General features: G+C 44.3%; 1 protein-coding gene across 3 annotated transcripts in view; it reads right to left on the bottom strand.

Moving 5' to 3' along the window:
- CARD11 (caspase recruitment domain family member 11) overlaps positions 1-12362 on the bottom strand; it is a 77191-nt gene that overhangs the window by 48215 nt on the left and 16614 nt on the right. For 2 of the 3 annotated variants that reach the window (XM_029576815.1, XM_029576817.1), the window contains exon 2: positions 380-592. In XM_029576815.1, the coding sequence (XP_029432675.1) occupies positions 380-581 (202 nt within the window). In that variant the 5' untranslated portion in view covers positions 582-592. Of the gene's footprint in view, positions 1-379; positions 593-8898; positions 8980-12362 lie in introns of those variants that run through there. The other variant, XM_029576816.1, reaches the window with a different exon arrangement.

The raw sequence follows: 12362 nt of genomic DNA, 5'->3' as shown, positions 1-12362 counted from the left end.
TTTTGTTGAAATTGTCTATTTTGTTAAAAACGGAAGCACATGCCTACTGAAACCTTTCCTAACTATAGGGTCCTAAAACTGAGGTCCCTAAATTTAGATCTACTATTTATTTCCTACATTTAGGCACCTAGCACTAAAAATCAGTTCTAGGGATCTAATTTATTTCCTTTGACAAACCCCCACTCATATTTTTGGTGCATTGTAATAACAAGTGATTACATTCTGGCACTCAGCCCTCATCAGTTTAAAAAGATGCTATTTTAGGTGCATGATTCACAAAGTAAGATGCCAAAACCCTTTCAAACTTGACCCCATAGACTCTCTCTCTGCATGGATAATATTACCCTTTAACTTCACTGACGGACATTAGGGGACTTACCTGAGCGGTTGATTTTAGAAAGCAGCATTGGGGAGCTAAGCACCTCTTCTTCATCCTGCTCATCAATGACCTTACACTGACGCAGGTAAGGGGTCAGTTTGGCTGGGTTAATGTAGCGACTCAGCATATGTCGATTACACTCCACGTTCTCCCACAGAGCCTCCTCTTCGTCATCCTTCAGTGTTTCCATGCCTTCCTCCATCTTTTCTTTACCTGAAGAAAACAGGAAAATATGAATTAGGGCCTTATCCCCCCTCAGTGCCGTTATGTATTCCATTTGGAGCCGCCATGCTCCATATGATGGAGTTGCTCCACCTCATGTCATCTTTGGTCGTACCCCACACTATGTCATTTTTAAAGACACTCAACCCTCTGTCATGACCTATAAATCACCACTTGACCCCTGGCTTTTCTTTTACCAAACCTGCTGTTTCTTTCTATCACCAGCTTTCTAACACTATACATTTCTCTTTAAGCTCTACCATGCCTACTTTAGAGCGTGTTTCCTGTTGAAAAATCCCTCTCGTAGTGTAAGTAGATGGCGCAAGGAAATTGGCATAGCATTACAGATCCTTTCACCTCCGAGTCACTGGTTCAAATTCGTCATAGATCGGCAATGACTGGAAGTCATTGCCATGGATTGCCACTGGGTGGCCTATGTAAAATGAGTTTGCTTTGGATTAATTCACATCATAAATATCATTAACAAAGTTTGGTACTAACTGGCACCATTGTTGGCATCTCAACAAAGGCCAAAGGCAGCACTGCAATGGACGCTGAATTATTTTCTCACCCACAGAAGCGGTCCCTTGGGAGTGGGGCTGAGGCACAGTGGCAGGGCAGTTTGTGGACGTTTGCTCTGCTCTTGCCCATGCTAGACCTGTTCTATGGATAACGGGAGGATTTCAGTTTCCAGTGCTGTCAATTTGACAACTTTTCTGAACACTAGGTGCACTATATACCTATATGCATATATGTTACAATTCCCATCAAAGGAATATCAAGTACAAAGTATTGCATAGCTTTACATTTGGAAGTGCTTACATTGTAAAGTTTTTGTGCCCCACAAATTTCAATCTATGAGATATTTGATTTATATATCATCACCCTCTTCCACAGAGGACCCAGAGTGGATCACAGCACATCATTAAAATATATCATAACTAGGGCTTCAGATTCGAGAGCTTTATAAATTGCAAAGTTAGGGATTTATTTTTTAGGCAATAAGGTGTATTTGGTGGGGACTAAAAAACCAGGTGTTTATCGATGTTTCAAGTCACAAATTAAAATGTCTGGCACATTTTTAGGTGGGTTCAATGGAATAAGGGCATAAATCAATTTATCTTAAAAAGTTGACACTCTGTGTTTCGTGGGGTGTGTGTGTGGTTAGGCTGGGGGTGCCAGGGGTCCGTGTGGCTGAGGGGTGGGAGTGGCAGGGTGCAGGTGGCTGGGGATGGCGGGCTATGGGTCTGTGCGCCTGGAGAGGGATGGAAGTTAAAGTTATAGGCCCCATGAGATGACATCATTGGGGGGGGGGAGGGTTGGGGCTCCAGACGTAAACTAGGACCTGACCAACATGAGCAGGAGCAGCGGCAGGTTATAAAATAATGTTTCTCGCGTACATGCGCACAGGATTTTAATGTCCGTGCGCTCACGTACGGGCGGGTGGCCTCCTCCACACGCTGGAAGGGGGGGGGGATTTTCTTTAGGGGGCATGTCTCACTCTTTGTGGGGTATTCATGGAGCCCGGAGAATACAGGGGCAGATATTAGGGCTCCAGATTTCATGGAGTTGAGCAGTGACATGCCTTCATTGGGATACAATTGCAGAGGGGTCATCCACTTAATGTGCAAGGCAACTGTACTGTGCTTCATTGTTTGTTGTATCATCAGTTGTTCCTCTCTGGACCACTTAATAAATATATTGAACATAAAATTACGTGCGGCGACGCAATCGGGCTGCTTCCCAGTTCCCTCCCAGTCCTCTTCAATTAAGGAGCGGACTGGAAGGGAACTTCCCTACCTCCCTACCTAACCCTCCACCCCGACCCCTAAATCTGGCCTAGCTAGCCCCAGTTTTTTTTTTGTTTTTGTACTTCCTGCTCCTCCGGAGTAGAAGTATCTTCCGGCGCGCGCTCCCTCAGGACAGGGTCTAATGGCCGCTGGCCCGGTTGGCTCCCGGCCTGCCCCTTTCAGTTGCCCGGCACTTTGGCGCATTTTTCGGGGGTTACGTGCATGGCCAGGCCCTTTAGGAAATGCGTGCGGCGTGTGCAGGGCCTTTTAACTCCGGTATTTGCGCGCGCGGGCCTTTTAAAATCAGGGCGAAAGCATTTTTTCCCACAGACACAGAATAGGAGATAAGCCCTACTGAATCAGGCCCTTATTTTGTAATATTTATGTACAGTTATTTTTCCCATTCTGTATTTTTGAATTCTGTCAAATAGAGAACCATTATAAAAATTGCTCAGATTTCTTTAAGTATCTCCCATTTCTTTCCAAGGTTTTAAAGCATGCTGTTAATCATCCGGTTTACTGGTACAATAAATCAATATGAATCTATTTTTGGATTAGAACATTTAAGTGAGACAGCGTTGGTAGCAGACCTAAATGATGACTGCATTGCTTAGTTGTTCTCACAGTGTAACTTGCTTGCCCTCCTAGATCTATCTACTGCATCAGACACAGTTTGCCATACCATTTTTTTCTATATAAAAGAGTTCAGTTGGGTATTTCATGCTCTGATCTTGCTTGGAACACTTCATATCTTATTTCAGACGATCACAATTCTTGCCAATGCTTATTTTTCTATCACAGCCACCCCAGGATTCATTTCTTGGTTTATCCTCTCTTTATCTGCCGAGCTGCTCTCTCTCTTCCTTTTGCTGTATCATTTATATGTAAATGGGATGCAAATCTCTGTTTCCCTTTCACAAATATTTACTTCTATACTTGTAACAAAAACACAGAAATAACCAGATAGATCACCAACTGCAAAAAATACAAAGGTCAAAAAAAATGACCAACTTAAAATATCTAGACATTGAGGGGTCAAGTTTTAGCCACTATCTGGCCAGCAAAGTTAGCCAGATGAACTTTTAGTTGGGAGATACATCAGCATGCCCACAATTGACTATTCCCAGCTATCTTAAACTTAGCTGGATACATGTTTACAACTAACTTTTGGACTTTGGCATCCCTAAAGTTATCCGATTACGTTAGCTGAAAATCTGTTTATCTGGCTAATTTAGGGGCAGATTCATTAGGGATTTTCTCCCATTTTGTGTCTATGGGAAAAACCCTTAGTGAACCAGGTGCTTAAGTTGGATTAACCGGCTTCACATTGCAACATCCCCATGATATAAAGCTGTCTGTTTATTTAAGGGCCAATTTTCAAATACTGCCATTTGTCTAACTCCTAACTTTGGACAAACAGCGCTGAATATCAGCCTCTGAATATCCATATCCATGAATACTCAAACTCATATGTATGCACTCATTCCCAACATGGCTTCGATTCAAGGAGGGCCATGTAAAGTTATAATCATAACTCCATATGATGTATGTTTTTAAACAATTTTTTAGTAGTTTTCATTTATTTATTTGCCAGCATTTCTTAATTGCTTTATAGATTAAAAATCGCAGTGTCCAAAAACAATGGCGTGAACAAAGATGTGGGTTTTTTTGGGTATTTAGCTGTGAACTTGGCACCAAAATAATTTTCATACACTTTCATACTTCACAGCTATCTTCCTACCTTTCTTCTATCTCATTTTGGACAGTACCTCACCACCTAAAACTTAAACGCAAATTTGAGACTTTCTACTGCATTCAGTGCTCCTCTAGTTTATGTGTTATACCTGGCTCAATGTCCCTTCTCTTTTTCTTTCAGACAGAAATCTTGGGAGTATTCGTCGGTAACTCTCTGCCATCCTCACAAAGAAATCTGTTTCAGTTGTGCATTATTTCAAGACTTACAGACAAGACAGACAAGGGGGTCCAATGAAGCAGTGTCATTAGGAAGCAAAGAGAAGAAATGGTATTGTCTTAAGGTAATCTTGAGATCTATATTGAGACACAGTCCAGATAGCAAAGTTATCTGGATAAACTTATCTGGCTGACTTTGGAGGCATATTCAACAGTGCAGTCACACTATTGAATATAGCCAGCTATCCCAGATAACTATAGGACAGCTCTTTGACTCGACCAGACGGAACCGGCTAGGTCATCTGGCTAACTCTGAATATTGGAGTCAGCCGGTTACCTTAGCTGGCTAACAACTCCTTCCAGTTACGCCCCTGGACCCCCCCCCCCCCCTCCCTAGCTTATGCAACTAAATTCTAGCCTCCTAACTTATTAGCCAGATAAAGACTGAATATAGCCGGGTAAGCCATTTAGACGGATAACTATTATGTTATCTGTCTAAATGGCTTTTGAATGTGGACCTCCACCTGACTTTTGTAATCTGCTAGAATTCAACAGGGATCAATATATTTAATTCTCTGCCCTCTAATAAGAAAAATGGTTAGTGGGGGTGGGCGGATATGGGGCAGGATACACCGGTGTCATCGTTCCCTGCATTGACTGAGTTATGTTCACCTTCCGCTCAGCTGAGAGGGGCAATGGTCAAAAAAAAGTGCCTTCAATTAATTACTAACAAACCCTGTGAACCAAGAAGCATTTCCTCTTCCAAGTAGCTCTGGAATGCAGCGTAGCCCCTGACGGCAGGAGGGGGCCTGGTTTTCAATATCCTTCCAACGAATCCCGAGGTGGGAGGGAAGCACACACCCCATGGTATTAATATGGCGAAAGTGCTTGTTACGACAGCCCTTTGGAAAGGAAGGGCCATATAACGTGGTTATTTCATAATACTTAGCCTCTCTGAAATCATCACTTGCTCCTACCCCGACAATCTCATGATGAACCTACCTATAGATATCAATACCACTTTCTTTCCAACCCAGCACAAATAATGTATCTGAAACTTCTTCTCTCAACCCCCTCCGCACCTCATTCCTGCTACCCCTTCCCTGCACATCTCCCCTCCCCCGACCGCCTTAGCCTAATGTACGTATCTCTCGCCAAAATGTATGACATATGAACACATCTAGTGAATACAATGGCTGCCTATACTATTTATGTCAGGTGTAAAGCGCTGTGATCTTCATTTGGAATGACGGTATATAAATAAATAAATAAATATAGGACATCCCTCTAGGAGCTCTGAGGAGCTGGGGTGGGGTCACCTCACAGTTTGCTGAGCAGGGAATGGAGGAGGTAGCTCTCGGACTGCTGGGAAAAGAAGAAGACAGTGTTCCCGAAAGTTCCTTCCCCACTCTCCCCTCCCTCCCCTCTCACACATCCCCTCATTCCCTCTCATTCATTCCCCTCCTTTTACTTCCGTTTCTCACCACCTCCCCTTTCTTCCTCCAGCCCTCTCATTCACTCCCTTTCCCTCTCATTCCCTCTCCTCTCCTCCTCACTCACCCACACCCTCCCCTCCCTCATATTCCCTCTCTTTCCCTTTACTCTCAAACTCACCCCTCTTCTTATCCTCTCTCTTCCTCTCCCTTCCCTTCCTCACTCTATCAACCCCCCCTCCCTTGCTGATGGGCATACTTGGAAACTTCTGAGTTGTGGTCACCCTGAGGTTGCTGCTGATTAGTGGAGGGTGGGGGGAGGGGGGAGGGAATGGTCTATTAGGTATCAGCTTTCTCTCTTCCACTGCTCCCCACCCAAGTAATCTCCTACCCATCACCAACACCTGTCCCCCTCCCGAGATGGCCCAGCATACTTCCCCTGCGTCTGCCCCTCACCCCAGCACTCTCTTTGCTCCCTCCCCCTATAAGTCTCAGCTCCATGACTTACACATCCTCCCTCTACCCTTGGCTGAGTGAGTTCCAAGCCCTGCAATCACAGCTGCAGACTGAGCTTTGTGCGTGTGGCAGCGACTCTCCGGTTTCTCCCCCCCCCCCCGTGCTGCTTGCAGTGTCTGCTCCAGGCTCGCTGTTCTCTGCGGGTTTACTGAGGGAGGGGGCGTGGCTGAGCTGTATACGGAGAGGCCCTGAGATTTGATGCAAATTCCCGGAGACTCAGGGTGAGATCCCGAGTACGCCGGTGGGGCTGGCATCCCTTCCCTGGCACAGGGGCAGTCAGCTCTTCTCCCATTCAAGGGAGCATGGGTCTGGCCGGCTCTGTTCCTGCTGGTGAGGCCTAGTTTCCCCACTGGTGGCTCTTTTCACCGGCAAGGGGGCCCTGAGAAACCCCACCAGCCTTTCTGTTGCTGCGCGTGAAAAAAACCCAAACAAACAAAAAACCATTCCTGTACAGGCTGGATCTGGCCATGCAAAGGAACAGGGAGCTGCTCCTGCCCCCACTCGACCCTAGGGATACTATAGTAAGTCTCCGGGGGATTCACAGCTAGGGGTGGGGCACCATAACCCCAGGGATTTTTTGTACTGGGTTGGTGGGGGGAGGGGTGGCGCACTAGATCCCAGGGAAGATTTGTATCTGGGGGACCGGGGTGAGGCACTTTGCTCAGGCTGTGTGGTCCCTTTAAAAAAAAAACCAAAAACGGGTGAATAGCATACAAATAGCAGACAGGCAGGCGATTTACTGGAATTAAATGAACTGAAATGAATCAGGTGCCCCCAAAACAAACCAAACCAAAAATCTGGAGCATGCACGTCTCTAACACACATGCAAAACACTTCTGTAAAGCATGGAGTTTCTTCCTCTATAACGCTCATTCCTTTCTGAGCGCTCATCCACATTTCCTGTAGACTTCTTATTTGTTGTGTATGTTTGCCTTGACTGGATTGTAAGCTCTACTGATCAGGGACTGTCGCTTTTGTGTATCCGTACAGCACTGCATACATCTAGACGTGCTTTAGACTAGATTGCTGGTGCCAGCGGTTTTTCTAATCCTTTCATATTTGTGAAGCCATCTGGAGGAAGCGTCATCTAGAGAGTGACAGCACTGGGGAGTAAACAAGAGAGGTCCAGGGGCACCAGGGCTAGACTCTCCCTTGCCGCAGATTAACAATGTGACTCTGGGCGAGTCACTTTATTTCCCTGGGTCTCCAGGCCTGGAATCCCTGGCTGGCAGTGAGGCTGAGATACTCTTCAGATTGAAGTTACCTTGAAACTACTGCTTCCAAATGCTTACAGAAACCTTATAACAAAAAAAAAAATACTTTTTCATTACAGCACAAAGGGGTACTGACCTATAGCTGACATGTGAGCCACAGCCTGCCGTATCCTGGCTTTTAGGCATGTTTTATAACCATAAGTTTATTTTAACATAACTTATCTGATATTCTTTCAAACACCAGACAAGCTGTTACGAAGAGATCTCTATTTTAATATATTTGAAACTGCAACAAAATCAGCAAATTTCCATAACATTCCTACAGAGCAGCACTAGTGAGCAGAGCAAACACCCAAATATATATAAAGTCAGAGAGTGTCACAGTAAATGAAGGTCCACCGCCCCCTCCCCTTGAGACAGTCCTGTGGCAAACACAGCTCGTGTCGGGGTTCGGGGTTTCGCTCTCGCTAACACATACTGGCAACTTAAGTTTCTGTCTTTCTGCTATGATGTGACACTCTCCGTGCAGTTTTTGAATTGGATCTTTCTCCAGCGGATCTTCATTTACAGTGACACCCCCTGACGTTATTCATAAAATTCCTATGAAATCTCCAGCACAGCACTGAAAGTGCTTGGAAAATATGACACAGGTGTCCCCGGGGGAAAAGAGAGAGCAGCTTTATTTATTTACTCTGTGCCTGTCAGAGCCAGGGTGAATGCATCTTAGATGTGCAAGCATTACCATAAAGATAAGCACCATATCAATGAACAAAATCCACAAGTTAAAGTTATAGCCAGACTGCAATAAATGCAAAACACATTGAATAAAAGGATGCATGATTACAATATACAAAAGCAAAACCTTGGAGCTCCTAACACCACAAAGCAGTGCATTTCCCTCTTCTCCCGGATTACCACAGATCACACAATATATTATCCACTCTGTGTACCATCAATATCAGCAGCATGAATTCAGCATAGGAGAAAACACAATTAACGTGATAGTAATTACATTAGGGTTAAAAGTTAGGTGCCCAGACACTCTGCTTGTCAGATTTCAGCCACACAATGCCAATGAAAGTGAATCTCGGAGACAAGTGCAGTGGCAGGATGAACATCAGTCATTCCCCCAGCTAGGCTGAGATTTCTCTTGCAATGTCAGGGATTTCAGACAGTGGGTGCTGGTAAGGCGGATAGAATCTGTCCTTACTGGAAGAGGGCCATTTTTCTGCAGCACTACTGCTCTGGAAAGCCCAAACTGACCGATTGCTTCAAGAAAGAGCATCCTAGTGCTTGCAGGACACGTGTGCCCTTCGAGCACTGGCGGAACTAGTGCTATCCCCCCTCTCTCAGCCCCGACAAGTTTGTCAGCAGTAAGCAGCAGCCAGCAAGGAAATTACGCCCCACAGGACAAAAAAAAAGTCAGCTCTTACCTGGGGGATGCGCATAAAATGCTGAGAATGACGATCAGACGAACTCTCCTCTTGACCAAAGAAGCCTGCCCACCATTTGGAAAGACGTACAGCATGCCCCTTCCTCTCTACGCCCCCCTCCCATGTCTTTGCATGCTGCAGAAGAACGGCGTGACGCTCCGGAAGCTGCAGCGCACCATCTTTCACAGATGCAGCATCTAAATTTAGCTGAAGAGGAGCTGCTGGGAACAACTTCACTTCCCCTTTTTGGTTTACACTAAGAGACCTGAGTGATTTTCAAATTGCAATTAGATAGCAAAGGAGACTGAAACAAACAACAACAAAAAAAAAAAGATATGATGACTGTTTTTTTGGATGAGTTAAGAGGTCAGCAGGAGAAGACGGGATGGTCATCCTTCAGTACTATTCTAAAAAAGCATTCATGGGGTAGAAGGAAGACGCGCGGCAGGGAGGACACAGGCCTTACCCTTCCGTTGAACCGGACGACGTTTTGGAAGGGATAAAATATTAAAAGGAAAAAAAAAAATGGGAGTTGGCTGAGTGGCTGAATGGCAAGTACTGTGTGCATGGCCATGGGTTCAGCTTCCAGGTCTTGTTAAGAACATGAGATGTGCCATACTGGGTCAGACCAAGGGTCCATCAAGCCCAGTATCCTGTTTCCAACAGTGGCCAATCCAAGTCACAAGCACCTGGCAAGTACCCAAACATTAAATAAATCTCAAGCTACTATTGCTTATTAATTAATAGCAGTTTATGGATTTATCCTCTAGGAACTTATCCATCCTTTTTTTAAACCCAGTTACACTGACTGCTGTAACCACATCCTCTGATAATGAATTCCAGAGCTCGACTATGCACCGAGTGAAAAAGAATTAACTTTGATTTGTTTTAAATGTGCTACTTGTCTTCTATTCCCTGGGGCCAACTGGGACTGGAAATGCTGAGATAGCCTCTGGGGGGGGGCGGGGGAGAGGGTGCCTCAAATATTGCTCAATTCCAACCGAGCAGGATGCCCAAAGAAGCAGAAGGAAACTACCAGGGGAAGAAAGTAATTTAAAAAAAAGAAATGGTTTTTTTTTCAACCAAAATGATGACTTGTCCCTAGCAAAAAAAGTTGTCCTTTCCTTTGCTCACATCCCTCTGTTCCCATTTTCCCTTTCTGTTGCTACCTTCTTGATTTTATGAGGTTTGAGTGACTGGGACCCACCCATGCCCTTTACTGTCCTATAGCCAAGGCAGTTGCCCCTCGTCTGCTTCTTACTTCTGCATTTCACATCTCGGATTCCAACTCGTTGCATCCACTGCTTTTTGCTTGCGTACAGTACTTTTGATGTTACTGTTAAAAATGCGCTGATCCTTTCAATTCTGCAAGAGTAGTTCCTATTAAGCATTCGGTGCACCACTACAGTTAGGTTATACAACAAGAGCCAAAAGTAAAAGGAGCTCTTAATCTGTTCTTTGCTTTGCTACTTACTTAGATCACTGATTGCCAATGAACAAAGCCAATATGGGAGCCTTTCGTTTTCAGCATATTTCCAAGGTAAGAAATGGTTGTGAGGCGCCGAAGGTTCCGGTCTGTGACTGCAGGCCAAGCACACTAAAAACACTTATGTCCCTCATCACTTTACTACTGTTCCTTTTTCACAAAATGTCTCTTTGATCTTACAAAGGGAGAGTTAGCTCCCGAAAGCCAGTTCAAGAAATGTATTGTGATTCCAAAAAAAGGTATCACCTTATATAATTGTTTATTGACCTTTATTTTTTCTCATCTACCTCCTAGATGTTGCTAAACCAGCTCATACTCGCACATAAAATTGTATTTTCTGACCTACTTTTTTCTTTCCCTCTTTCTCTAGTCATCTTCCTCTTTCTGTGATTTTTTTTTTATACTCGCTCATGGAGGGATATTGGTCTTCATGAGCCTCTTTCATCACTTCACGACAGCTCCTCTAGCCCTTACTGCCCTCTTTCACCAAAGAGTATGGCAGAAAGGAAATACAATTAAACTAAACTGCATATACTTTAGATAGGCTGTCCAGCATATTGGCAAGTTTTTAGAACAGTGATTCCCAAACTTGTCCTTGGGATCTCGTGGCCAGTTTGATTTTCAGGATATCTTCCAATGAATATGCATAAGATAAATTTGCACATATTGGGGACATCTTAGTGTAGATCTCCATTGGGATCTCCACAGGGGATTTTGGCCTAGAGGTTAGGATCAAGCCATGTAGATTGGAGAAATGCACCAACGTCCCACAGCTCCCCCACTAGAGGTTGCTGCAATGGTAGTTTCCCATTTGCATATTAGCAGATGTCCCCTAGGTTCGGAGTTTTGCTGGCTTTTTGTGTTAGAGTCTAAAGGAGAAGGAGAGATTTTTAGATTTCTCCAATTCTCACTCAGTGGCCAATGTACTAAAGTGGAATATTTTTTTTCGCAAAATGGGTTTTTGTGTGAAACATTTTGCAAAACACATAGAAAAAAAGCAGAAAAATGCTAAAAGCTAGGCATTTTGTGTGAACTTTTTCACAAAAATGGATTTCACACTAGTAAACTTTTGTATGAAGTCTGCTACGTGCAAAGGTTTATTGAAATTACCTGCAATGCTCTGCAAAATCATGCAGAGCATTGCAGGATTCAGCGGGGGAGTCTGAACACCGGTTAATGAGGCGGTCGACGAATCAAAAAGAGAGAGCGAGTGACTCTTTTTATCACTCGTCTCCCAGCGATTCCTCCGGTGGTCTCGGCCCTCGTGATGCATGGTCCATCAGTCCGCTCTGAGGAAAACCGGAGTGGGCTGCAGCTGAAGCCCTATCCTTGATGCATTTCTTATGCGGCATAGCCGAAGGTAAAGAGGAGCAGTAGAACACCTAGCACCAACGTTACTCTGCCATCTTGGATAGGCTCCTCCCCGGGGGGGGGGGGGGGGAGGATGTATTGCAGGCAGAAGAGGTTGGGTTCTCTTCCCTCTCAACTGAGATGTAAGGTTTTCCTACGGCTTCCAGGGCTCTCGACATATCCAGTCTTCAGCGGGGAGCTGAGCATGGAGATGGTGTAGTAGCTGTCGAGGCAAGGCTTGATGTTTAAATATTGCCAGCTTGATGTTTAAATATATTGGACACAGGCACCAGTTTAACATAGGAGCGTTAGTTTTGCACATTTTTCAAGGAAATTTTTTGTATCACTTTTGACATTTCTTTAAAAAAGTTTTTTAAAAATAATGAACATTATAGGGAGGAAGGTGATTGGTGGTTCATGATTATATAAATAGTGTGGTGTTGATCACCTGGATGGTTACAGCCTCAACTTTATCTGAAACCACCCATCTCTTCAAAAACATTTTTTAGTATTTTTCAAAGGTAAATACATTGATATACACATAATTTTGGTTCATTTCTTGAACATTGAGGAATGGTGTGGTTGGTTTGTAGTTATTATTACACCTTCTTGTGGTAATATTGGTTTA

Source organism: Rhinatrema bivittatum, chromosome 14 (genome assembly GCF_901001135.1).
Source record: "Rhinatrema bivittatum chromosome 14, aRhiBiv1.1, whole genome shotgun sequence".
Taxonomy (NCBI): domain Eukaryota; kingdom Metazoa; phylum Chordata; class Amphibia; order Gymnophiona; family Rhinatrematidae; genus Rhinatrema; species Rhinatrema bivittatum.
This window is presented reverse-complemented; position numbering and strand designations above follow the sequence as displayed.